The sequence below is a fragment of the Aquarana catesbeiana genome, linkage group LG01 (genome assembly GCF_042186555.1).
Source record: "Aquarana catesbeiana isolate 2022-GZ linkage group LG01, ASM4218655v1, whole genome shotgun sequence".
NCBI lineage: Eukaryota > Metazoa > Chordata > Amphibia > Anura > Ranidae > Aquarana > Aquarana catesbeiana.
Genome location: NC_133324.1, coordinates 600,055,444 through 600,083,227, shown reverse-complemented (window position 1 = coordinate 600,083,227; position 27,784 = coordinate 600,055,444). Strand labels below are relative to the sequence as shown.

The 27,784-nt window shown below is 43.9% G+C and overlaps 1 protein-coding gene across 3 annotated transcripts in view; it reads left to right on the top strand.

Annotated features, from left to right (window-relative positions):
- The window catches only part of APTX (aprataxin), a 65,623-nt gene that overhangs the window by 19,409 nt on the left and 18,430 nt on the right, over positions 1-27,784 (top strand). Inside the window, exons 2-7 of one of the 3 annotated variants that reach the window (XM_073598733.1) lie at positions 3,258-3,392; positions 6,447-6,488; positions 15,725-16,030; positions 16,180-16,239; positions 17,916-18,142; positions 18,240-18,343. In XM_073598733.1, the coding sequence (XP_073454834.1) occupies positions 3,321-3,392; positions 6,447-6,488; positions 15,725-16,030; positions 16,180-16,239; positions 17,916-18,142; positions 18,240-18,343 (811 nt within the window). In that variant the 5' untranslated portion in view covers positions 3,258-3,320. Of the gene's footprint in view, positions 1-3,257; positions 3,393-6,441; positions 6,489-11,623; positions 11,706-15,724; positions 16,031-16,179; positions 16,240-17,915; positions 18,143-18,239; positions 18,344-27,784 lie in introns of those variants that run through there. The other 2 variants (XM_073598724.1, XM_073598741.1) reach the window with 2 other exon arrangements.

Sequence of the window (27,784 nt, the reverse complement as noted above, 5' to 3'; positions counted from 1 at the left end):
TAATTTTTATTTTGCGCTGTGGACTAAGTAGGGAAAGCTTAAAGCCTCTATCCATTTTTTTTTTTAATTTCTGGAAGGATCCAAAATTGCTTTGACACCAGAATAGGAATAAAGGGCAAATCTTTCAATGGGGAGACCCTGAGGGCCTGGTATAGATTGTGAGGGAACCACATGCGTTTCTTGTCTTCATTTTTTTACTGTTGGCTCTTTTGTTTACATCTTCCTGTCAGCAGGAAATCCCCGCTGACAGCAGGGATGAGTCATGGTTGTTAGGACACCGGTGGTTGCTGACTCCTTTACAACCAGCAGCCCTGAGCTAAACTGCCACATTTAACAGTGGTAAGAATACCACTAAATGTTTCAGCTCCCACTGCAACTTGTCTGCAGTAAAATAAATTGCAAATACATCAAAATAAAAAATAAACTTGTGGTATTTAAAGTGGGGTTCCACCCAAAAAACAAAAATACCTGTAAAAATTCTAAAAACAAAAAAACAAAAAAACATTTGGATATTTTTTTTTTTCACTTACCTCCAAATGCCTGTTGCTAGGTGGTCCCTCGTAGTCTGCCTGTTCCTTTGCCTGGGCTGGTGACATCACATCCCCCCAGGCACAGGAAGGGCTCCGCTCTGCTCCCTCCCTCCTGTCAATCATCTGGGACCCAATACAGGTCCCAGGTGATTGAGCGGCCAATCACGGCGTGCGGCGCTGCTCGCGCATGCGCAGTGGGTGCCAGGCTGTGAAGCCACAGCCCGGCGCCCACAGTTGAAATGCCGGCGCCGACGAGCGGAGGGGGGGGACGAGCGGGGCTTCGATCCCCCGCATCGCTGGACCCAGGGACAGGTAAGTGTCCAATTAAAAGTCAGCAGCTGCAGTATTTGTAGCTGCTGACTTTTAATTTTTTTTTTTTTTTGACGGCCCCCCTGGGTGGAACTCCTCTTTAACATGCCTTTTTTTGTGAATTGCACGTTCCTGAGGTAAATACTGCATGAGTTATTTTAACGCAAATAATCGTGCAATGTTTAACTCTTATGCCCCGTACACACGGTCGGATTTTCCGACGGAAAATGTGTGATAGGACCTTGTTGTCGGCACGTCCGCCTCTCTCCTCCTCTCTGCTGACGTCAGCACGGTATTCTCAGCCACGCTCGCTTTGCTGCCTCGAGCGAGAAGAGAGAGAGAGGAGAGAAGCAGCCGGTCACGTGAGCGCTGAGCTGCGATAAGGTAGCAGCTTACTTTTAAAATATAGTGAACCTGGCAAAGCATTCATCTTGGTATTTATGGGAGGAGAAGTGCCCCATCACTGGTGTTCCTGGGGGGGGGGGGGATAGTGTCCCAGCATTGCCCCATCATTGCTGCTCCTTGGGGGGGTAGTGCCCCATCATTGCTAATGCTGGGGGGGATAGTGCCCCATCATTTCTGTTCCTGGGGGGATAGTGCCCCATCATTGGTGTTCCTGGGGGGGGGGATAGTGCCCCATCATTGGTGTTCCTGGGGGGGGGGATAGTGCCCCATCATTGGTGTTCCTGGGGGGGGAATAGTGCCCTCATCATTGGTGTTCCTGGGGGGGGGGGGAATAGTGCCCCATCATTGGTGTTCCTGGGGGGGGGGATTAGTGCCCCATCATTGGTGTTCCTGGGGGGGGGGGAATAGTGCCCCATCATTGGTGTTCCTGAGGGGGGGGATAGTGCCCCATCATTGGTGTTCCTGGGGGGGGGGAATAGTGCCCCATCATTGGTGTTCCTGGGGGGGGGGGGGGGAATAGTGTCCCAGCATTGCCCCATCATTGCTGCTCCTTGGGGGGGTAGTGCTCCATCATTGCTGATGCTGGGGGGGGATAGTGCCCCATCATTTCTGTTCCTGGGGAGATAGTGCCCCATATGTGCTGTTCCTGGGGGGGGAATAGTGCCCCATCATTGGTGTTCCTGGGGGGGGGATAGTGCCCCATCATTGGTGTTCCGGGGGGGTGAATAGTGCCCCATCATTGGTGTTCCTGGGGGGGGATAGTGCCCCACCATTGGTGTTCCTGGGGGGGATAGTGCCCTATCATTGGTGTTCCTGCGGGGGGGGGGGATAGTGCCCCAATCATTGGTGTTCCTGTGGGGGGGGGGGATAGTGCCCCATTATTTGTGTTCCTGGGGGGGAATAGTGCCCCATCATTGGTGTTCCTGGAGGGGAATAGTGCCCCATCATTGGTGTTCCTGGGGGGAATAGTGCCCCATCATTGCTGTTCCGGGGGGGGGGGGGGGGGGAATAGTGCCCCATCATTGGTGTCAGTTTGAGAAATACACAGACCTCTCCCACCCACACTCTGGTCTGGAGCCGCCATCACTCCTTCCCACACTCCGGTCCGGTTCCTCCAGCCCGCTATGGTCCGCTCCCTTGCCCCAGCCCACTCCCCCCTTTTGGGTCTGGTTCTTTGTCCAACCAAGCTCCCTTTCTATTGCACCCCCCTCTGGTCCGGTTCCTCTCCCACATGCCTCTCTTCCAAACTCCCTCCCAACCTACTCCCTCTAACGCTTGGTCTCCAAACTAGCTAACTCCCTCCAACCCTCCAGTACGGTCCCCCCCTCTCCCATTCAGGGACAGCCCCCTCACTGCATTGTCACTAATGAATGAGGAATTTACTTTAATAGTTATGTTGTGATGCAGTTTGAGTGTAACACTCAGTTTTGTCATTATTATTTTAAATAAACTAATTTTTTTTTTTTTTTATGATTTTATCCGATTAATCGAAAAAATAATCGGCCGATTAATCGATTATGAAAATAATCGTTAGTTGCAGCCCTGCTCAGAATAAATAAAGAGATGAAAGCTATTGGCTACTGCCCCGTTTATAGTCCCAACGTACGTGTTTTACGTCACCGCGTTCAGAATGATCGGATTTTCCGACAACTTTGTGTGACTGTGTGTAAGCAAGACAAGTTTGAGCCAACATCCGTCGGAAAAAATCCTAGGATTTTGTTGTCAGAATGTCCGATCAATGTCCGACCGTGTGTACGGGGCATAAGTGAATTGAGCCCTAAGGCTAGTGATATGAGCTGCATGGGGTGGAACCGGAATGCTACTATTAACCTTCTTAGAGATAGAATCTACTCAGGTCAACAGCATCCATCCATAACAGAAAAAACAATTGCCAAAAAGAAGAAAAAATACTTGCTCAAAAATGTTCTAAATGCTTAATATATGCTTTATTGTTGTTGTTGTTTTATTATTATAAATTTTATTTCAATGATCAACATTAGAATTTTTTAACAGTGAAAATGTTGGAGTGCTGGCTAGTGGGTATGGAAAAGACCTGTAGTAGAATCAAACTACCACATGCTGTGCCAGTGGTTATTGGACGAGGACCGGAGACACAGATTGTGGACAAAAAATGTTCCAGACAGCAAGGTAACATGCTAACATTTTCAGAATAGTATGGCGCTAAGATATACTGATGGCAAATTTCGTCTGGTTCATCAAGAAAATCCTGAAATTCTCACCATATACGCCTAACTTTAGGAGAACACTGTTGCCCACTTGTAACTTCAAGTGAACTTGTATACTAAATAAGAAGAGCAGCTTCAATGATAAAAAGCGAAGCACGGGAGGGGTCAGGCATGAGCTCATTTAGAGACTAACATAATTTGAACCCCAAGTTTTAGGGCTACCAGGACATACCGCAAAAAAAGGTATGTGCAGCCCACTCTAGACCCAATATTACATTTCTAATATGATCACAGGTTCGCTAGAATATTCAAAAATTATCTTTCTTTTTTATAAGGCTAACTATAATAATTAGTGTCGCTAATCAAAACCGCCCTCTCTAAACGTTTTTTTTTTGGTGACCATGTTCACCAGTACAAACAGTGATGAATATTGCCAATGGGGTACTCAGACTGCAATAAAAACTTTCTAAAAAAAAGTTCTGACCCTTCCCGCACCCATCCCCCAAAAAAACAAGCATGTAACAGATAATTCTTGCTCACCATCACTAAACCACCCCTTAGAAGAAACCCTTAACCGTTCTGGAGTTCTGTTGTCCAGTTTCTTGTACTTTCGTGTGAATGGTTAGCTGTATTAATGTGTTGCTTCTTTTCGCAATGTTAAGTCTGAATGTGATTATAGCAAACGAACTGTTCACTTGGCTCACTGGTATGCCTTTTATTATGTACAGAAAAAGTAAGGGCGCAATAAAGTTTGTAAAAATCCTTGAAGTGTATATAACTCGAGAACGATTACCTTTTTCCCTCTGTAAAACTTGATTTCCAGGTTTGTTGAGGAAACAGTCTCTTGCACCTCATCTATATAGCAATTCGTATCCTTGCTTCTGTAGATCAGGGGCGGATCCAAATTGCCTGCAAAAAATGTTTTTTTTTCTTTGCGGGCAATTTATCAGGGCAGTGGCTGGTGTTGGGGCTTCAATCATCACGACACCATGGTTGATATGTTGTCAGGATGATTGCAGCACATTATTTCTATTATTAAATTGTTATATAAAATGAAATAGTTCAACTCACCATAATGCAGAATTAGTGGGAGCCCCGAGTGTGTCACTTGCCATGTCACCTGCCACCAGATGCAGCGTGTTCCTTGTCACCAGATGCGGATTGTCACTTGCCACGTCACCTGCCACCAGATGCGGATTGTTACTTGCCAAGTCACCTGCCACACATTGCGGATTGTCCCTTGCCACCAGATGCGGATTGTTACTTGCCAAGTCACCTGCCACACATTGCGGATTGTCCCTTGCCACCAGATGCGGATTGTTGCTTGCCATGTCACCTACCATAAGTTGCGGATTGTCACTTGCTGTGTCACATGCCTGCTAAGGTGTGGATTGTCACGTGCTGTGTCCCAGAGTGAAGGCAGGCAGCAGAGAGATGATGTAATCTGACAAAAAACAAGGGGTTAATATGGCGCACTCTGGATGTGGCTGTATACAAATAACTGAAAAAAGGGGGGGGGATGTGAACAGGTAAAGGGAACTGGTAGTAGATATGGGTATTTCAGAACAAATCCATAATAAATATGTCCATGTAAGGATGATAAGTTGCTGAATATATAGAAGGCAGCCAGTCCATAAAAGCTAGAAGAGGCTCTGGAACAAGACAAAAGGAAAAAAGAATGGCGCCCTCTAAATGCAGCGTGTTTTACAATAAGTTTAATATAAGTGGATTAAAAACACTCACATGGGAACAGTAAAATTCCAGCATGTAAGAATACAATGGTTCATCCGCATGGTCCCCGAATGGTATAAAGTTCACGGGTTGATAAAAGCAATCCTCAGCTGTCCGGTCATACTACATGTGCACAGCGCTTCCGGGAGGCTACGACGTAGATCGTAGATGCTCCATGGTGTCGTGATGTCGTCACATCCGGGAACGGGGTCGGCGGGTGGTGCTTCGTGTTCAGAGCATGCGTGCTCCTTCCTCAGGCTTTGCTGGTGGCCATCTTGGGGAACTTATACCATAAGGCAAGGGGGAGGATTTGACAGTGATTAGGAGGAGGACCGGACTGTGATTTAGTAAACCCGCCCTAGTAACCATGGTGACAGTGATAATAAAAACAAAGCCTAGCAATAAGGCAATGCTGTCTGTATCACGGAGGGGACGAAGCTGTGTTATCTTCAACTAGGTATTAAAATTAATATTAAGATATTAGATTTACAAATATATATATACCATGCGGATGAACCATTTTATTCTTACATGCTGGAATTTTACTGCTCCCATGTGAGTGTTTTTAATCCATTTATATTAAACTTATTGTAAAACACGCTGCATTTAGAGGGTGCCGTTCTTTTTTCCTTTTGAGATGATGATCTCTCTGCTGCCCGCGGCTGCACAGTGAGGGCGGGAACTGCGGTGATGCAAGGCGGGCGGTGAGAGATGTCATCTTTCTGCTCCCCCGCCCGCTGACTGGCCTGCCCCTCCACTTACCTGCCAACTGGTCTGTTCCGTTGATAACCGCCGACCGGTCCGCCCGCTCACGCGCAATTGCTCAATTGCTCCCCCCCTCTGGATCCGCCCCTACTGTAGATATTGTTGTAGGTTTTGCAAGCAATTTCTAAGACATTAAGGGAGGAACTTTGTTTCCACTGTAACCACCTAATCAGATTTTCAGTAAGAAAAGCTGCCACCCCAACATTCAAAAGCTGAAACGACTATAGCAGAGCGATGCCTAAAATCTATCTTTATGCTCTGGGTGGACATCTAGTATAAGCAGTGATCAATCATATTTGCTAGGGATTGGAATTTTGGCATGTTACATAGTTAATAAGGTTGAATAAAGACACCAGTCCATCCAGTTCAACCTGAGGAGTGTTTGATATACATAATTTTATTGCCAGGGTTGTAAGGAAGAGAAGTGTGAATTCTTAGTAGTCCTAGAGGATCCTAGTCTTAAAATTATTAGTTATCCTAACATATACGGTATGTTTTTTTCACTTTTTTTGCAGTGCAGCTGACATCAGATTGCAACAAAGGTTATGTGAAGGTCAAGCAGGTAATTCTTCATGTACTTTTCTCTTGAGGCTGTAATTCTAAAAATGTATTTTACTTACTATAGTGCAGGGGTCAAAGTTTTTTCAAAGAGGGGGCCAGATTTGATGAAGTGAACATGTGTGAGAGCCGACCATTTTGTCTGACATTCTTTGAACCATTAAAATGAAATGCAAATTACCTAATACACTGCCCATCAAGAATTTGCTTGCCTTTGTGGCTGTGGGTGGTGAAGAGTCTAAGGATAAGCTTGGGCGTGTTATTTGGATATATCGTATTTATCGGCATATAACATGCACAGGTGTATAACGCGCACCTTCACTTCAAGAGGGACGTTTCAGGGAAAAAACGTACATTTTAAATAAAGAACTGTGAAGCAAAATAAAGGTCAGTGCCCATCAATGCAGCCTAATCAGTGCCCATCTGCAGCTTCACCATTGCCACAAATGCAGCCTCACCATTGCCACGAGTGCAGCCTGATCTATGCTCATCTGCAGCCTTGGAGGGGGCGGGATGAGCGCCAACAGATTACATACAGGAGAATCTCCTGTTTACTTGGTGGCCTCTTTAATACAAAGTCCCGCCTCCTATGATAGACAGAGCAGTAGTCCAATGCCAGCCCAGGAGACAGGACTTCCTATTACAGAGGCCGCTGCGTAAACGGGAGATTCTCCTGTATGTAATGCCAGAACTGAGCGATAAATACGGTATATTCCTTTTGTGGCCTCGGCACTCGAGGATTCCTTGGGGGGGGGCCCACAAAAGATATAAATTTCCAAATTACCAGTAGGGCCGTATTAAACTGGAACTCGAGCCACAATTCGCCCATGGGCCAGGCTTTGGACATGCCTGCTATAGTGTATAAGTTTCAGTTCTATGAAGTTCAAGAAACCATAAATCTATTATAATGCAGGCTAAATAACAAATTCTTATTATGTAATATGTGTTAGGTATATATGGTCTACATACAATTTGCAATTTAAGATAACAGTTTAAATTAAAGTGGGGTGCCACCCAAAAAACAAAAATACCTGGAAAAAATCTAAAAAAACAAAAACAAAAAAACATTTGGATATATTTTTTTTTTTCACTTACCTCTAAATGCCTGTTGCTAGGTGGTCCCTCGTAGTCTGCCTGTTCCTTTGCCTGGGCTGGTGACATCACTTCCCCCCAGGCACAGGAAGGGCTCCGCTCTGCTCCTTCCCTCCTGTCAATCATCTGGGACCCATTACAGGTCCCAGGTGATTGAGCGACCAATCACGGCGCGCAGCGCCGCTCGCGCATGCGCAGTGGGTGCCAGGCTGTGAAGCCACAGCCCGGCGCCCACAGTTGAAGTGCTGGCGCCAACGAGCGGAGGGGGGGGACGAGCGGGGCCTCGATCCCCCCGCATCGCTGGACCCAAGGACAGGTGAGTGTCCAATTAAAAGTCAGCAGCTGCAGTATTTGTAGCTGCTGACTTTTAATTTTTTTATTTTTTTGACGGCCCCCTGGGTGGAACTCCTCTTTAAATAAGCCGGGAAGTGTAATATATATTTATAAAATATTATGTATAAAATGTTTGTGCTACTTTGCAACTTTTGCTCTCCATTCCTAGAAGTGTAGATCCCCAGACAAACAAAAAGCATAATAATATATATATATATTTTTAACCACTTAAGAACCAGAAGATTTTTCCCCCTTAATGACCAGGCCATTTTTTGTGATAAGGCACTGCTTCGCTTTAACTGACAACTACGCGGTCGTGCGACACTGTACCTAAACAAAATTAATGTCCTTTTTTCCCACAAATAGAGCTTTCTTTTGGTGGTATTTGATCACCTCAGCGGTTTTTATTTTTTGCGCTATAAACAGAAAAAAAAGCTACAATTTTGAAAAAAAAATATTTTTTACTTTTTGCTATAATAAATATCAAAAAAAAAAAAAAAAAAAAACACAATTCTTCCTCAGTTTGGGCCAGTATGTATTCTTCTACATATTTTTGGTAAAAATTGACTGGTTTGCACAAAATTATAGCGTCTAAAAAATAGGGGATATATTTATGGCATTTTTATTATTATTATTTTTTTTTTTTTTTTACTAGTAATGGCTGATTTTTAGCGGGACTGTGACATTGTGGCGGACAGATAGGACACTTTTGAAACTTTTTTGGGACCATTGACATTTTTACAGCGATCAGAGTTAAAAATAGCCATTGATTACTGTATAAATGTCATTGGCAGGGAAGGGGTTAACACTAGGGGGCGATCAAGGGGTTACATGTGTCCTAGGGAAGTGTTGCTAACTGTGGGGGGAGTGTACTGACAGGGAGTAGAGCGAGATTGCTGTTCCTGATCACTAGGAACAACAGATCTCTCTCTACATCCCTGACAGAACGGGATCTGTCTGTTTACATTGACAGATCCCTGTTCTGGCTCTCTGAGGAAGGATCGCGGGTCGCCGGCGGATATAGCGGCCGCCGGCCACGTGCATCGGCTTCGGCAGTTAGCACGCGTCCCCTATAGCTTTTAAAGTGTCCGCAGTACAGCTACAGCGATTCACACAGGAAAGCCAACCTGTCTCTGTATAATGACAGCGGCTGGTCGAAACAGATCCTGTTCCCTTAAAGCATATTATACAGCACAGTGCTTGTGCTGTGTCATTTGGACCCCTGTATACCCTAAAATACTTGGCTGATCCTGCCTAGCTATGCTACGATACCGTGGTCTATTTGCGTGATTCCATCATCTGCAGCCTTCTCTTCTGTGTCTGTTTCCTGTGTCCTTCTCCTCCCTCCCCTCTCTGCTCGTACAATGTGCCCCCCCCCCCCCTCTGCTCCTGCTGCTCTACGTGCTCTCATATCTTCTATTACATCATCCCATCCTCTCTGCACCATCAGAAGTTTTCCTGTGCCTGTGTTCTGTAAAAATACTGCACAATTCTACCTGTATGACTTCCGCTCACGCTGCTTAGCTGATTGTAGGCGACTCGGCGCTCTGTGTCCCCTCTCTCCATCTCCTCCCCGGCTGACATCAGTGGGAGGGCTTGGCCCCGCCCACTGAAGCTATGAGCCGGAGACAGAACAGGGGAGAGGAATCAGCTGAGCGCTCGGAGCGGAGCTCATACAGGTAGAATCGTGCAGTTTTTTTTTACAGAACACAGACACAGGAAAACTTCTGATAATGGTGCAGAGGATGGGCTGATGTAATAGAAGCAGATTAACAACCACTTTAAAGCCTGGACAGTTGAAGCTGCCTGTAAAAAGCACTTCACATGTATGCCGTTTCAAGGAGGATGTCTGCTTGGAGAGGCACTTGACCAAGTCATAAAAGATGTCACAAGGAGGGAAGGTTTTACTATCACAGCAGAAGACTTGAACTTACCTGTGACCTGGGCTTTTGTTCTCAGACAATAGGTGCAAGAACTCCCCCTTTCCGAGGCACCCCTTTTCTCCACCCCTACCCACCTCCAAGTACCGTCACTTTTAGACAATATAGAACCAAGTATCATTTTGAGGTGCGAAGTAATGTGTATGGAATTTGTTAATGATATCAGGAAAAGCAGTAAAATAGATCCCCTGCAGCCAGTAACAATAGATCCCCCTAACAACAATGGAAACAAAATTTCCCCGCCAGCAACAATAGACTTCCCGCAGCATCAACAGATCTCCACACAGCCAGCATTAATAGTCTGTCTGGCTGCCATCAACAATAGACCCCTCCCCCAACAGTGGATCTCTTTCAGCAACATAAGACCCCCCCCCCAGCAACAATAGGTCCCCCACCAGAAACAATGACCTCGCCAGCAACAATAGACCCCCCCTTGCAAAAATAGGTCCCCAGCAGTGAGCATTAATACCCTGCAGCACACCCCAGCACCCCTTGCCATTACATACAGTCAGTCCAAGAGGTGCCGGAACTGCGTTCCCGCTTAAAAAAAAACCCTGCCTGTGACTCTGTATCTTGCAGTACAGTACAGACACAAGTCACCCTTCCTTCCATTCTGTGATCACTCTGCATTGTTTGCTACAAAACTGAGGCCTCTCAGACTGAGGTAGGGTTATAGGGGAGGTGCCCAGGGGGGCTCTCTAAAGCTTGCCGGTATCCAATGATATGAGCCTATAACCAAGTGTTTGAATACTTGTGTCCTGTAATGTACTCCAAGATATGGGATTTACAAGCAAGTCAATATTCCTCTATTTTACTTTACAGGTACATTTTGAAAATGCCATCAGCCAGCAATTTTCTTACAGGGGGAGGAAGGATCCAAAAAGTTTCTTTGGATTCTAACTCTCCTGAACCTATGTAGGTTGTTGCTATTAAAAAGATCCACTAGGATCTACTTAGGAGAAAGCGAAGATGTTCAAAGAACTTATGTTGTCTATATTGTAGGGACTCTGGGCATTACACAGTTAATTATCCTATCAAAGTGAAAAGAGCAATTGCGACTGATGTTATATTGCTTGAACAAATAAACCCCATTACCCAGTCTTTGATTCATGAAGCAAATAAAGTCTATTCTCTGCTATCCCACTGTCATCGCAGTGAAACGCCTTGCTCTGCTACTCTACTTTACTCTCTACTTTTATGGAAATAGAATTCACCCACAGCAATAATATTCAAATTAGAAATAAATCTGTCCCAATTGATTTGGAGTTCATAGTTCACTTTTGTCTTCAGGACCTGTTACCTATGAAACGGTTCCTCTGGTATCCCGATTTGAGACTGACCATTGTGAGATTTTCAGCTGATTGTGGCCCAAATTTCCTGTCATTCTGGGCATTCCTTGGTTTTCTACCCATAATCTCCCCATTCACTCCGGGGGCATGGACTATAAATTTTACGCCCCCCCCACCATTGCAAGGAACATTGTAGTAAACCTTGTTGAATGATTTCTTCACCAATCAAGGAATCACAAATGACGTGGTCACTACCCAGTTATGACAACCTGCCTCCACAATACAATGAGTTCTGAGATGTCTGTGATAAAAAGAATGCTGATCAATTACCTCCTCATCACCTGTATGATTATCCCGTTGAACTGCTCCCAGGGACAGAAATACCTTCTGGTCACCTTTTTAATCTGTCAGAACATGAATTAAAGGATAAGCTCACCTTTTTATTTAAAAAAAATAAATAAATGCACATATATTTGCAGGTAAAACATTTTTTCACTGGAGCTGGTTGGGAAGGCTGCTGAGAGACACAGATCACTCCCTACTTTTCATATGGGTGACATGGTTTGGGTATGTACCAACAATTTGAAGGTTCATGCTCCATCTGCTAAGTTGGGTCCAAAGCTTATGGGACCTTTCCAGATCTCTGCTTAACCACTTCAATACCAGGCACTTAGACACTGCTTAACCACTTCAATACCAGGCACTTAGACACCTTCCCGCCCAGACCAATTTTCAGCTTTCAGCGCTGTCGCAATTTGAATGACAATTGCGCGGTCATGTTATACTGTACTCAAGCAATTTTTTTTATAATTTTGTACCTACAAATAGAGCTTTCTTTTGGTGGTATTTGATCACCTCTGCGGTTTTTATTTTTTGCGCAACAAATAAAAAAAGACCGAAAATTTTGAAAAACAAGTTTTTCTTTGTTTCTGTTAAAAAATGTTTGTACGTTTTCTTTTTCAATGACGGGCACGGATACGGCGGCACCGATGGGCACCGATGAGGTTGCACTGATGATGGGCACTGATAGGCGGCACTGATGGCACTTATAGGCGGCACTGATGGGCACTCGTAGGTGGCATTGATGGGTACTTATGGGTGGCACTGATAGGTGGCACGGATGGGCACTGACAGGTGGCACCGATGGACACTGGGTGGCACTGATGACACTGATTGATGGCACTGATGCCCCTATGGGTGGCATTGCTGGGCATCACTGCAATATAATGGTGCCAATCAGTGCCCATTTGTGGGCACTGATTGGCACAGATTGGGCACTGACTGGGCACATGTGGATGGCCATGGGGTACATACCTGGCCATCCACATGTTGCCCCCTTCCCTGGTGGTCCTAGTGGCGATCCCTGGTGGACCAGTGTTTTCATCTGAGGGGGGGCTGCGCTGATAAACAATCAGCGCAGACCCCCCCCTGTCAGGAGAGCCGCAGATTGGCTCTGCTCTACTCCCGTCTGTCAGACGCGAGTGAGGAAAAGCCGATCAACGGCTCTTCCTATTGACATCGTGATCAGCCGTGATTGGACGCGGCTGATCACGTGGTAAAGAGCTTCCGCCGGAGGCTCTTTACCAAGATCGGTGGAGCGGTGTGTCAGACTGACATACCGCTCCACCAATCGCCACGATGCATGCCCCCGCGGGCACGCAGCGGCATGTTATCCTGCTGGACGTCATATGACGTCCAGTCAGGATAACTGAACCACCGCCCGGCCGTCATCTGCTATGGGCCAGGCGGGAAGTGGTTAAATAAACCCAGTCACATTTTGCTTAAAACTTCCTGACAGTATGAAGTTTCGCCAAGTTTTCACATATCACTATTTAATCTGTTTCATGAAAATATTTTAATGGAAGAATTCTTACACCTCCCCAACCTGATGAGGTACAGGGTGAAGAAGAATTTGTGATTGAAAGAGGTCTTTAGAAACAAATTACAATCTACAAAAGGTCCACGCTGCTCACAGGTGAGCTGGCTCCAACAGCATGATCTCCTCGCTGCAGGGTGCTCGCCCAGTCGCAGCTGAAGCAATAATTAAAGGAAAATCCGGATGGCTACTCACCAAACTGAGGTCCAAATGCCTTTATTCGCGTAGAACCATGAAGGACATGAAGAGCACTATATGTACACATTCTTGGGAACCTGAGCAGAATGCTCATGCTCCCAGACTGACAAGAGTTCCACCAGAGGTTTCCTCACAAACTTGGCCCTAAGATGCCCAGGGGCCATTTTGGAAGATGGGGACTACTGGGGTCTGCATCTGAACCTGCAACCTCTGCGGTGTCTGGCTATAGCTTTTCTCACTGTGCCACCTGCAATGTTGTACAATCTTGCCTTGTACCTTCTGATGAATTTTTAAATCTTTGCTTCTCCCATGAACATCAGATTTAAGCCATGTCTCGGCACTTCCTTTTTGCCAGATTACTGTGCTTTTCTCCAGCCAATATCTTGCTCCTTTCACTCCTGCTGCCGTCGATATATCTTCACTGCCACTCTTTACCGAATTTTGGCTTGTTTCTGAACTACGCTTCTGCTTGATCACAAGCTGCAACCATTTTTTATTGACCTTTGACTTGTTTCTCGACTATGCTTCTGCTTGATCTCAACCTGCAACCACCTGGTACTGACCTTTGGCTTGTTCCTTGTCTACACTTCTGTTTGATCCCTACCTGCTACCAGACCCTGGCCTGCTCACCTACTGATGGAGCGATCCTGAGGACAGCAACCTGGCATTAGCACACAGCAAAACCCTGCTGTGTGCTAATCTTCACCCAGCTCTGGTGAAGATTGGTTAGGGCTTAGACCCCGTGCCTTGGGTGAGTCCGTATCATCTGCCAGGGTGACCTGCTTGTGTACCTATCTTGCTGGTTGATCGGAACCTCTCTACTGTTATAGCTACTGGTCCCTGAGCCTGACCCATGACAGTGACATATTGTCTTCCAGAATGGATGTTTTTTTATGGGGGTCTGGCTCACTTTTTACACATTTAGTGTATGTTTTTCCACCTGTTTTTTTGGATGTATACTTCTATTGCAAGAAGACATTTTGGTGGGGGGGGACCTAATTCAGACCTCCCCACTATTAGTGACCTTTTACTAGCTGTTAAAGCAGATCTTTATACATCTTTGTTTTATTTGCTCAAGGTTTTGTAATTCTGTACAGCCAAAATTGTGAATAACACATCTGCTACACTGTAGAACAAGCACAGTTATACTACTCTTTCAGCCATGCAATTTTTATTTTCCCTCCACACTGCTTACTAAACGATGCATCAGCATCTTTCACTCTAACTAATTAGCAAGAATGAAATCCAGAAAGCCATGGAATTGAACTGGGAAGTAATAAAGCAAAACCAGAATGTAGTAGTGGGATCTTTCCGGGCTGCACAGTATGAATGAAAGGATTGGCTACGCAGTGTAAATCGTAGGATTGGCTGCTGCACAAAAAATGTAAAATCCTTTGGCCGTTAAACTGTACGCTTGTATACCTTTTTAGCCATTTGCCTGGATTCCACTTTGACATAGACACAATCAGCATGGCAGGTAGCCTGTTTGACTTTTCTATTTTTTATAGTGGGCAGTGGCTGTTGAGTGCTGCACTGCTGCCACAGGGCAGTATTACTGTTAAATTCAACCTCCTTCCCATAAAAAAAAAAAACACTTAATTTGTGTAGCTTTGGTTACTGTATAAATGAATAGTTGTTCAAGCAGACATTCTGACTACCCTAAAGCTGGCCATACACTAGGTTTTCGAACAAGCGCTTGTATGAACATTCATAGGGAAATTCGCTCAAGTACAAATGATGACTCAATGATTGTCATTAGAAAGTACTTCAAAAAAACTTTTGCTTTGAACATTTAATTTTGGAGCAAATTGACTTTCTCAAAAGGAAAGGCCTTCACAGTTTTTTGGGAACACATTTCTTTCTCATCTTGTCTAAGTATCTTTAGCATTTGGTTTCTGTCTTCTTTTTTTTTTCCAAAAATGAGAGCCCATTCACACTGCCCACACACTAAACTAGAATGGTTTAGTGTGTTCAGCTGTCCCTTTTGGGTGCATAGAGGAGTGGTGTAATGCTCGTTTTTTTTATTTGACAACTTTTTTTTTTTTAAGTGTACAAAGTGACATTCTGCTGTACAGTGACATGCCGTGCCTTCCAGTGATAACCATGCTATCACAGCTCACTGCACCTCTGGGCTGTGTTGCAGTGTGAACAGGACACATTGAAAACCAGTTGTTTTCTATGTGCCCTAGAAGTGACTTCATGTTTTTCTAGTGGGAAAAAAGCAGTTACCACACTGTGTGAATGAGCCTTTACTGTGATATTGTGTTGTATTATATTAGGAGCTTGTTTGTCTGCAGTTTTGTAGGTTTTCATTGCAGTAGTTGCTGACACATACAGTAGGGTAGGAGAAAATTCATCATAACATGCTTTCTGGTGTTATGGATGAAAAGAATAATGACATTAGAGAAATGAAAATCTGGCACTGCCTGTGTATACTGATCACAACCTTTTAATAAGACAAGTTCCTGATTCATATAGCTTATTTTAGGTTGTTTTTTATTTTTATTTCTAGATAGGAACTAACCCAACTAGTATTGACAATGTGGACATTCCGAAAGATCAAGGAGTAAAGCTGAAGCCTGGCCATGTCTTATATGTGGTAAATAAGCTGTATCCTTACACTGTAGAATTTGTAAGAGAATCAGGCCAGTCTGATTCCAGAGACCAACAGAAGAAAGGCGCCAGCAAGAGGCCCCATGAGAATTCTCAAAATAAGAGCATAGAAACAAAGTGCTCAAAAATGCAATCTAACGACACGCTGGATGTTAACAAGAGTGCAGATGATACTTCAGCTGAGCAGCAACAACATGCTTCTCAGGTACCTTTTTCATAAAACTTGTCTCTTTATAGTTACTGTGCTGTCACTCTGGTACTATTATTGTAACTTACTTTGCCTTGTGTGCTTTCTTCGTGTATGATTTATGTTTATACTTAAAGATTGTTCTACACTTTTTTTCCTCTCTGTAGTCTGCAGTAGGACACTGGAGTCAAGGGCTAAAGGTTTCAATGCAGGATCCCAAGATGCAGGTATATATTAAAGAGAAAGCTATCCTTTATTTTTATTGACTAATCCTAATCTATTAGTGAAAAGACAGGTGCATTAGTGGATGACACATTAAATCTGAAGCAAAGTATGACACCAGAGCAAAGGCATGCCGATTTGTTCTGTGCTTTTTCTTATTTAGGGAGGCATTTAACTGCTTGCCGACCAGCCGCTGTCATTATTCTGCGGCAGGTCGGCACGATCCCGTGAACCGTCGTAGCTATACGTCGGCTCGCGGGATCAGAGTAGCAGACGCACACCCGTTGCACAGCGGGGGTGCCGATGCTCGTGGCCGACGGTTGCGATGACCGCTGGCCACGAGCTATCGCGAGCACGAGGGACAGAACACGTAAGTGTGTGTGTAAACACACAAATCCGTGTTTTGTTCTTAGAGGAATGACAGATCGTGTGTTCCTATTAGCTGGGAACCACGATCTGTCACTTCCTCTAGTTAGGCCCCTCCCCCATCAGTTAGAATCCCCTCCCAGGGAACACAGTTAACCCCTTGATCGCCCCCTAGTGTTAACCCATTCACTGCCAGTGACATTTTTACAGTAATCAATGCATTTTTATAGCACTGATCGCTGTATTAATGCCAAGCGTCCCAAAAATGTGTCAAAATTGTCCGATGTGTCCGCCATAATGTCGCAGTCACGATAAAAATCACAGATCGCCGCCATTACTAGTAAAAAAAAATATAATACTAAAAATGCTATAAATCTATTTTGTAGACGCTATAACTTTTGCACAAATCAATCAATATACGCTTGTGTTTTTTTTTTACCAAAAGTATTTAGAAGAATACATATCAGCCGAAACTGAGAATATTAGCATATATTACAGCAAAAAGTACAAAACATTGTTTTTTTTCAAAATTGTCGCTTTTTTTTTGTTTATAGTGCAAAAAATAAAAAACGCAGAGGCGATCAAATACCACCAAAAGAAAGCTCTATTTGTGCAAAAAAAGGACGTCAATTTTGTTTGGGTGCAGCGTCGCACAATTGTCAGTTAAAGCGACGCAGTGTCAAATCGCAAAAAAATGGCCCGGTCATTCTGCAGCCAAATCTTCAGGGGCTGAAGATTTGTTAAAGAACTGCTTTTTCATAGAATATGTCATGTCACAGTATACATTCTACCTTACAATAAAGATGGTATATGACCCAAAAACTGGTGAAGTATTGATGACTTTAGAGCTGCTCGACAGCTCAGTGTTTAGTCAGTGTTACCACCACTCATCAGTGTTTCACATTGAAAGGAGGTAATTCTAACCGAATAACAAGAGCAGAAAAACCCTTAGAACTTCCAACTTTAAAGGCCCATTCACATTAACACAATGCATAAAAAAAATGCACCTTCACCATTTCCCCAATGTAGCATACCACAGCATCCTCTATCAGAAAAAAAGTTTGGGTTGGAGATTCTCCAGAGTTCAGAGATGACTGGGGATGAGGGTATTTTTTCTCTGTTGGTGAACACTGTATTGTTCCTTTCATATTATCTATTGTCTAAAGCTGTATCCTTTTTCAGGGTGTTCTTTTTTATTTCTGATATAATTGTACATAACTAATAGCAGCATTTTGTCAATTGGAGTAAAGAGCTTTATGTTGCTAAAAATCACCTTGTTTGAGTATTGTTGAATATTCTTCTTGTTTTGATAAAGGTCTTCAAAAATGATAAAGTAGTGGTAATCAAGGACAAGTACCCCAAGGCACGCTACCACTGGCTTGTTTTACCATGGCAATCCATCTCCAGTCTAAAAGCACTTCGATCAGAACATTTAGATTTGTTACAGCACATGTATGAAGTTGGGGAGAATATTATACAGGAACATTCATCTCTGAGTAGAGCAAAGTTTAGGCTTGGGTACCATGCTATTCCAAGCATGAGGTAAGATATTTTGTATTTTTATGAGGGTAACCTGAAATATTATTTCCAGTCATTTTCCTCCAGTATGCAAGTAATAGTTTATTTTTCTTCTACATAGCCATATTCATTTACATGTCATAAGTCAAGATTTTGATTCTCCTTGCTTGAAAAACAAGAAACACTGGAATTCTTTCACTACAGAATATTTTTTAGATTCTAAAGGTAAGAGTTGCCCTTTTCAAGGAATATTAGAACTTTTTTTTAAAGTTAATGACAGTTGCTACTACTGTTACATTTTACCTGATGACTTTTAACAACCAATCCCTAATCACCTTATATACCAGCTGATCATAAATGTTTTTGGAATTCAGTATGAACGTTTAGATTGTAAAAATGTCTGAAGGTTAAGTTATGCTTTTTGCAAATGCAGGATGCAATAAAGTAATCCTTTTTTTTAAACATTTAAAATGAAAAGTTGTTCCTTTGAACAGACTTCATAGAAAACTCCTCTGTGATCCGCTGCTGTGCCAGCTTTACTTTATGACTTCAAAGCTAATCTGTTATCTGTCATTCTCCTACCCAATGAACATGCTCTTATTAACTACTTAGTGTTTCTAAATCCGCAACAATAAAATCAGTCTGTATATGCAGTAAAGCCTGCTTGTTATACTCACTGTGGAACATACAGGGTTAATCCTCTGCATTATGTAAAATGGCTGTTTGATCCTGTCTTCCCTGTTCCTCCCCTTCTTCCACAGTCCGCAGTCTATCTGCTGATAGGACAGTGAGAGCAAAATGAAAAATCTTCCTACAAGCTTTAACCACACACTGATAGAAGTCACAAGACTGCTCTATACTGCTGATGAGAAAATGTATTTAACAGTTTATATTTACTAAAATAATTGCATTTCCATGTTATGTATACTGTGGGAGACCAGAGTTAATGCAGGATCCTGGGTTTAGTAAGGCCTCATGTACACTGCTGCTGGTAAACGGACATTTAGAGGCAGTTGGATGCTTTTTTCAGCTGCCCCTGAACTCATTCAATGTTATCTTATCAGTACATGTACACAGGTTCATTTAATATCATTTTTAGGCAGTTGAGTTTAGAGACCTTTTTTGAAAAGCAAAAAAATGAGTTCAGATGCTGAGTTTAGAGGCATTTCAAACGCTAAACGCAGTAACACGCATTTAGCCATGTTTCGTTTACAGACGTTTTTCATTTTTGGCTATTTTGAAAAAAAAATATTTTTTTTTTCCAAACGCTTCTAAACGCAAACGCGGCATGTAAACGCGGCAAAGCGGACGTTTTAAACGTGGGTTACTATCTGTCAAGTTAAATCGTTCACGAGAGGTTTTAAAAACGTCCCGTGTACATTAAGCCTAACACTTTAAGCCCTCTTTTTGGGTTGTGGAATGCCGGTTTGCACGGCTTAGTTCTGAAATTGGGCTGGAAAAAAGCAGGATCTGCTGGCTAATAGCAGGGTCTTGTGGTATCTGCTGTAAGGCAGGACTTTCACTTATTGGCCTCATGTACACTGCTGCTGCTAAATGGACGTTTAGGAGTAGTTAGGCATTTTTTTCAACTGCTCCTGAACTCTCCTCTGTTATCTTATCAGTACATGTACACAGGGTCGTTTCTAGGCAGTTGAGTTTAGAGGCCTTTTTTGGAAAGCAAAAAAAATGAGTTCAGACGCTGAGTTTAGAGGCATTTCAAGCGCCAAACGCTTCTAAACGCGGTAACTCGCGTTTAGTTTACAGGCGTTTTTCATTTTTGGCTATCTTTCAAATGCTTCTAAACGAAAACGCAGCTAAACCCGGCATGTAAAAGTGGCAAAACGGACGTTTTAAAGGTAAATCGTTCAGAAGAAGTTGTAAAAACGTCCCGTGTACATTAAGCCTTATGCCCTGTACACACAGTCGGATTTTCCGACGGAAAATGTGTGCAAGGACCTTGTTGTCAGAAATTCCGACCGCGTGTGGGCAAAATGGATTTTCCTTTAGTAAATAACCCCCATAGTGTCAGAAAAAAAGTTGTAATCAGCAAGCTGATTTCTATAACAAAATGTTTGTTACTTGTTTTTTTTTACTTTGGTAAAAATTGTATCATATGTCACTGCTGTATCAACTCCATATGTAGCCATGTTCACATTATTTTGATGTTTATTTAGCCTTTAAGTATTACGTAAATTATGGGTTCCCTTATCTCTACAAATTTGGTCCTCTTGCAGTTTGTGGTGTGAAAAGTTCTGCTCTGCTAGCTGTGTGCCTGATTATTACCTCCCGATTGATTAATTGCCATATTCCATCCACACCCAACACAGTATAAAACAAGGCCTTCTTTAGACCCCTTTCACACTGAGGCGCTTTACAGGCGCTATAGCGCTAAAAATAGCGATTGTAAAGCACCTCTTTTGTCACTCCAATGTGAAAGCCTGAGGGCTTTCACACTGGAGTGGTGCGCTGGCAAGACCTAAAAAAAAAAGTACTGCAAGCAGCATCTTTGAGGCACTTTAGGAGCAGTGTATACACCGCTCCTAAAGCACCCCTGCCCATTGAAATCAATGCCCATTGAATCATTTTAACCCTTTTTCGGCCGCTAGCAGGGGTTAAAAGTGCCGCTAGCGGCTGAAAAGCTACACTAAAACGCCCGACGCCCGGGCGCTTTGACTGTGAAAGGGTCAACATCAACAGCAGACTACTTTACAAAACACCAGACTGCAGGTGACCTCATTTCCAAATCGTCTCACCTTCCTCTCTGAAACATGTACTCTTTACCTCTCCTTTTCACAATTGCAGCCTCTCTCCTCAAGCTCTCTTTTCTTCACCCTTCTTCTCCACCCCACAATCTGTACATATCACCCTCACTTCTCCCCTCTCCCTATTACTGCACTCATCACCTCTTTCTAACACTAAGCCTATATACTAACAAACCCCCCAGGATGCTGAAGCATGTCCCCTCATACAAATTGTATTCTCATATTACCTCCTTTACACTTCTGCTTCTCCTAACCTCTGGAGATATTTCCCCAAACCCTGGGCCTCCCTTATTAAACTGTACCCAACACACCCATCACCCCACACCCTCTGGCAGTAGTCGCAGTCTACGCAATTTAGTCTCCATTCCTCTTCCCAAAACCAGCCTCCCCTTCTTCTGTGCCCTCTGGAACGCCCGCTCTGTCTGCCATAAACTCACTGCTGTTCATGACCTCTGTCACTAATTCCTTTAATCTACTTGCTGTCACCGAAACCTGTCTCCATGAATCCGACACTCCTCCTGCTTCCCTCTCCCGCGGTGGCCTTCTCTGGACTCGCTCCCCTAGACTTAATGGACACAAGGGAGGTGGAGTGGAATTCCTCCTATCCCCACAGAGCACCTTCCAGGTTGTTCACTCTGCTCCCTTTTTTTTCTATCATTTGAAGCTCACTGTATATGTCTATTCTCTCCAACTTCCCTAAGAATTTATGTGACCTATCGGCCCCCTGAGCCATTATCAACTTTCCTTGATGAGTTTTCTGCCTGGCTACCCTTCTTTCTTCTAAAATTCCCACAATCCTTCTCTGTGATCTCAACATCCCTGCTAATACAAACACTCCTGCTACTTCTAAACTTCTTAGTCTAACCTCATTTGACCTGAAGCAATGGGTACAGGCTTCTACTCTGATGGCAACAGCCTTGACCTTTTTATTCTCCTACCTATGCACTCCATGCAACTTCTCCAACAATCCTTTTCCTCTCTCTAACCACCATCTTATTAGTTTTTCTCTCCCTGTCTTTCACCACCCTTCCCTCCAATTGCCTAACCATCACCCGTAGAAACCTTCGCCGCTTCAACCCATCTCTCCTCTATTCTGCTACTGACCACCTCTATGACAAAATCTCATCCCAACCAAGCCACTTCCATCTAGAATACATCCCTGTCCTCCACCCTGGACAAGCTTGCTCCCCTCACTACACACAGAATCAGGTCTCAACCCCTACAACCCTGGCAAACAGATGACACCAGAATTCTCAAAAAACGTAGTCATGCTCTTGAGCGTCTTTGGCACAAGACTAATGCCCCGTACACACGGTCGGATTTTCCAACGGAAAATGTGTGATAGGACCTTGTTGTCGGAAATTCCGACCGTGTGTAGGCTCCATCACACATTTTCCATCGGATTTTCAGACACACAAAGTTTGAGAGCAGGATATAAAATTTTCCGACAACAAAATCCGTTGTCGGAAATTCCGAACGTGTGTACACAAATCCGACGGACAATGTGCCACGCATGCTCAGAATAAATAAAGAGATGAAAGCTATTGGCCACTGCCCCATTTATAGTCCCGACGTATGTGTTTTACGTCACCGCGTTTAGAACTATCGCATTTTCCGACAACTTTGTGTGACCGTGTGTATGCAAGACAAGTTTGAGCCAACATCCGTCGGAAAAAATCCTAGGATTTTGTTGTCGGAATGTCCGAACAAAGTCCGACCGTGTGTACGGGGCATAAGTCTCTCAAAGACTTCAACCAATACAAATCTGCCCTCCAAAAATACAATTCTTTCCTCCACACTGCCAAGCAGACCTATTTTACCACTCTTATCAACACTCTCTCATCCAGTCCCCTTCAACTCTTTTCTACCTTCAACTCTCTACTTCGTCCTCCATCCACTGACTCACGCACTGCCCAAGAGATTGCTAATCAGTTCAAAAATAAGATTGATACAATTTGTCATTGACACTCCCCTTATTCAAACCTGCTACTATAAACAAAGTTGCTAAACTCCTAACGCTCACCTAACCACCTGTCCCCTGGACCCTATTCTCTCTCAAATACTACGGTCACCCTCTGACTCTATCCTACACTCTATAACCCACAGCTCCAATCTCTCCCTCTCTTCTGGCATCTTCCCCAATGCTCTAAAACACGTATTGGTTACCCCCATACTTAAAAAAGCCATCCTTGGACCTTACCAATCTTAACAATCTACCCCGTATCTCCCTGCTCCCCTTTTCTTCTAAATTACTTAACCACTTGCCGACCGCCTAACGCAGATATACTGCGGCAGAATGGCACGGGCAGGCAAAATCACGTAACTGGTACGTGATGTGCCCCCCGTGGGCGGGGGGTGCATCGCGCCCCCCCGTTGCCCGAGGTGGTCGGCATCCTTAGGGGAGCGATCCAGGCTGAGGGGGAGACCACTCATTCGTGGCCACCCCCTCGCGATCCCTCCCAACGAATGAGAATCTTCCTCTGCTGCTGTATAGTAAACAGCGGCAGAGGAAGTGATGTCATCTCTCCTCGGCTCGGTATTTTCCGGCGCCGAGGAGAGAAGACATCTGAGTAAGTGCACAACACAACACACACAGCAAAACACACCAGGCACACATTACACACCCCGATCACCCCCACCCCCCCAATCACAGTGACACCAAGCAGTTTTTTGTTTTTTTTTCTGATTACTGCATTGGTGTCAGTTTGTGACAGTTAGAAGTGGTAGGGCAGTTAGTGTTAGGCCCCCTTTAGGTCTAGGGTACCCCCCTAATAAAGTTTTAACCCCTTGATCACCCCCCGTCGCCAGTGTCACTAAGCGATCGTTTTTTTGATCGCTGTATTAGTGTCACTGGTGACGCTAGTTAGGGAGGTAAATATATAGGTTCGCCGTCAGCGTTTTATAGCGTCAGGGACCCCCATATACTATCTAATAAAGGTTTTAACCCCTTGATTGCCCCCTAGTTAACCCTTTCACCAATGATCACCGTATAACTTTTACGGGTGACGCTGGTTAGTTAGTTTATTTTTTATAGTGTCAGGGCACCCGCCGTTTATTACCTAATAAAGGATTAGCCCCGATTGCCCGGCGGTGATATAATTTAGGTTTTAGGGTCAGATAGGGTCTGCGTCACCCCAGGCAGCGTCAGGTTAGTGCCAGTACCGCTAACACCCACGCACGCAGCATACACCTCCCTTAGTGGTATAGTATCTGAACGGATCAATATCTGATCCGATCAGATCTATACTAGCGTTCCCCAGCAGTTCAGGGTTCCCAAAAACGCAGTGTTAGCGGGATCAGCCCAGATACCTGCTAGCACCTGCGTTTTGCCCCTCCGCCCGGCCCAGCCCACCCAAGTGCAGTATCGATCGATCACTGTCACTTACAAAACACTAAACGCATAACTGCAGCGTTCGCAGAGTCAGGCCTGATCCCTGCGATCGCTACGTTTTTTTGGAGCCGTTCGGAGAACTGGCAAGCGCCAGCCCCAGGCAGCGTCAGGTTAGTGCCAGTAGCGCTAACACCCACGCACGCACCGTACACCTCCCTTAGTGGTATAGTATCTGAACGGATCAATATCAGGCCTGATCCCTGCGATTGCTAACAGTTTTTTTGGTAGTGTTTTGGTGAACTGGCAAGCACCAGCGGCCTAGTACACCCCGGTCGTAGTCAAACCAGCACTGCAGTAACACTTGGTGACGTGGCGAGTCCCATAAGTGCAGTTCAAGCTGGTGAGGTGGCAAGCACAAGTAGTGTCCCGCTGCCACCAAGAAGACAAACACAGACCCGTCGTGCCCATAGTGCCCTTCCTGCTGCATTCGCCAATCCTAATTGGGAACCCACCACTTCTGCAGCGCCCGTACTTCCCCCATTCACATCCCCAACCAAATGCAGTCGGCTGCATGAGAGGCATTTTCTTTATGTCCTCCTCCCGAGTACCCCTACCCAACGAACCCCCCCAAAAAAGATGTTGTGTCTGCAGCAAGCACGGATATAGACGTGACACCCGCTATTATTGTCCCTCCTGTCCTGACAATCCTGGTCTTTGCATTGGTGAATGTTTTGAACGCTACCATACACTAGTTGAGTATTAGCGTAGGGTACAGCATTGCACAGACTAGGCACACTTTCACAGGGTCTCCCAAGATGCCATGGCATTTTGAGAGACCCGAACCTGGAAGCAGTTACAGTTTTAAAAGTTACAATTACAAAAAAAGTGTAAAAACACAAAAAAATATATAAAATAAAAAAACAAAAATAGTAGTTTTATTGTTCTCTCTCTCTCTATTCTCTCTATTGTTCTGCTCTTTTTTACTGTATTCTATTCTGCAATGTTTTATTGTTATTATGTTTTATCATGTTTGCTTTTCAGTTATGCAATTTATTTATACTTTACTGTTTACTGTGTTTTATTGTTAACCATTTTTTTTTGTCTTCAGGTACGCCATTCAGCTGCCGCGCGGATTTATTTATCTTGACAGCAACAGCGTTTGCTCCCACGATATATAAAGCCGTGACTCCAGCGGAGGTGATATATGCCGGAGCATGGGGGCAGCAGGGGCGTAGGAGCGATTTGCTCCTAACTTTTGGGGCGGATGCCCCCATGCTTCAGCATATATAAATGGTGCATGTATGCCCATCATTAGAAGTGGGTGGATGAAGGGAGGTATTCTAATGGTGGGCATACCCACCAATCAATCTCTCTTTTTCGTTCAGCCCGCAGGCTGCATGAAAAAAAAAAAAAAAAAGATTACAATATATGCCCAACAAAGACCAGCAGCATACTGGTATGTTGCTGGACTTTGAGTGGTTATACCAGAATGATGCCTGCAGGTTTAGCTGTCATCTTGGTATCATTCTTTTCAGCCAGCGGTCGGCTTTCATGTAAAAGCAATCCTAGCGGCTAATTAGCCTCTAGACTGCTTTTACAAGCAGTGGGAGGGAATGTCCTCCCCTCCCACCGTCTTCCATGTTTTTCCTCTGGCTCTCCTGTCCCAACAGGGAACCTGAGAATGCAGCCGGTGATTCCGCCAGCTGACCATAGAGCTGATCAGAGACCTGAATGGCTCCAATCACATTACAAGCATTTCATGACTTAGATTTCGCCGGATGTAAACAGCGCCATTGGGAAAGCATTTTATCACACTGATCTTGATGTGGTCAGATGCTTTGAGGGCAGAGGAGAGATCTAGGGTCTAATAGACCCCATTTAAAAAAAAAAAGAAAAAAAAAAAGAAGAGTACCTGTCACTACCTATTGCTATCATAGGGGATATTTTACATTCCCTGACATAAGAATAAAAATGATAAAAAAAAAAAATATGAAAGGAACAGTTTAAAAATAAGATAAAAAAGCAAAAAAAATAATAAAGAGAGAAAAAAAAAAAAAGCACCCCTGTCCCCCCTGCTCTCGCGCAAAGGCGAACGCAAGCGTTGGTCTGGCGTCAAATGTAAACAGCAATTGCACCATGCATGTGAGGTATCACCGCGAAGGTCAGATCGAGGGCAGTAATTTTAGCAGTAGACCTCCTCTGTAAATCTAAAGTGGTAACCTGTAAAGGCTTTTAAAAATGTATGTAGTTTGTCGCCACTGCACGTTTGTGCGCAATTTTAAAGCATGTCATGTTTGGTATCCATGTACTCGGCCTAAGATCATGATTTCATCAAACATTTGGGCAATATAGTGTGTTTTAGTGCATTAAAATTTAAAAAAGTGTTTTTTCCCCAAAAAATGTGTTTGAAAAATCGCTGCGCAAATACTGTGTGAAAAAAAAAAAATGAAACACCCACCATTTTAATCTGTAGGGCCTTTGCTTTAAAAAAATATATAATGTTTGGGGGTTCAAAGTAATTTTCTTGCAAAAAAAAATTTTTTTTTTCATGTAAACAAATAATGTCAGAAAGAGCTTTGTCTTCAAGTGGTTAGAAGAGTGGGTGATGTGTGACATAAGCTTTTAAATGTTGTGCATAAAATGCCAGGACAGCTCAAAACCCCCCCAAATGACCCCATTTTGGAAAGTAGACACCCCAAGCTATTTGCTGAGAGGCATGTCGAGTCCATGGAATATTTTATATTGTGACACAAGTTGCGGGAAAAAGACAATTTTTTTTTTTTTCTGCACAAAGTTGTCACTAAATGATATATTGCTCAAACATGCCATGGGCATATGTCAAATTACACCCCAAAATACATTCTGTTGCTTCTCCTGAGTACGGGGATACCACACGTGTGAGACTTTTTTAGGAGCCTAGCTGCATACGGGACCCCAAAAACCAAGCACCGCCTTCAGGCTTTCTAAGGGCGTAAATTTTTGATTTCACTCCTTGCAGACCTAGCTTTTTGTCACAAAGTTTTGAAAATTGAAAAAATACATACAAATACATTTTTCTTTTCTTTCTTCATTTTCAAAAACAAATGAGAGCTGCAAAATACTCACCATGCCTCTGAGCAAATAGCTTGGGGTGTCTACTTTCCAAAATGGGGTCATTTGGGGGGGGGGGGGGGGGGGGTTGTGCCATCTTGGCATTTTATGGGCTTCAAAACTGTGATAGGTAGTGAGGAGTGAAATCAAAAATTTACGCCCTTAGAAATCCTGAGGCGGTGATTGGTTTTTGGGGCCCCCGTACGCAGCTAGGCTCCCAAAAAGTCCCACACATGTGGTATCCCCATATAGTGACAACTTTTTGTAATTTTTTTTTTGTCATTATTCAATCACTTGGGACAAAAAAAATTAATATTCAATGGGCTCAACATGCCTCTCAGCAATTTCCTTGGGGTGTCTACTTTCCAAAATGGGGTAATTTGGGGGGGGGGGAGGGGTTTGTACTGCCCTGCCATTTTAGCACCTCAAGAAATGAGATAGGCAGTCATAAACTAAAAGCTGTGTAAATTCCAGAAAATGTAC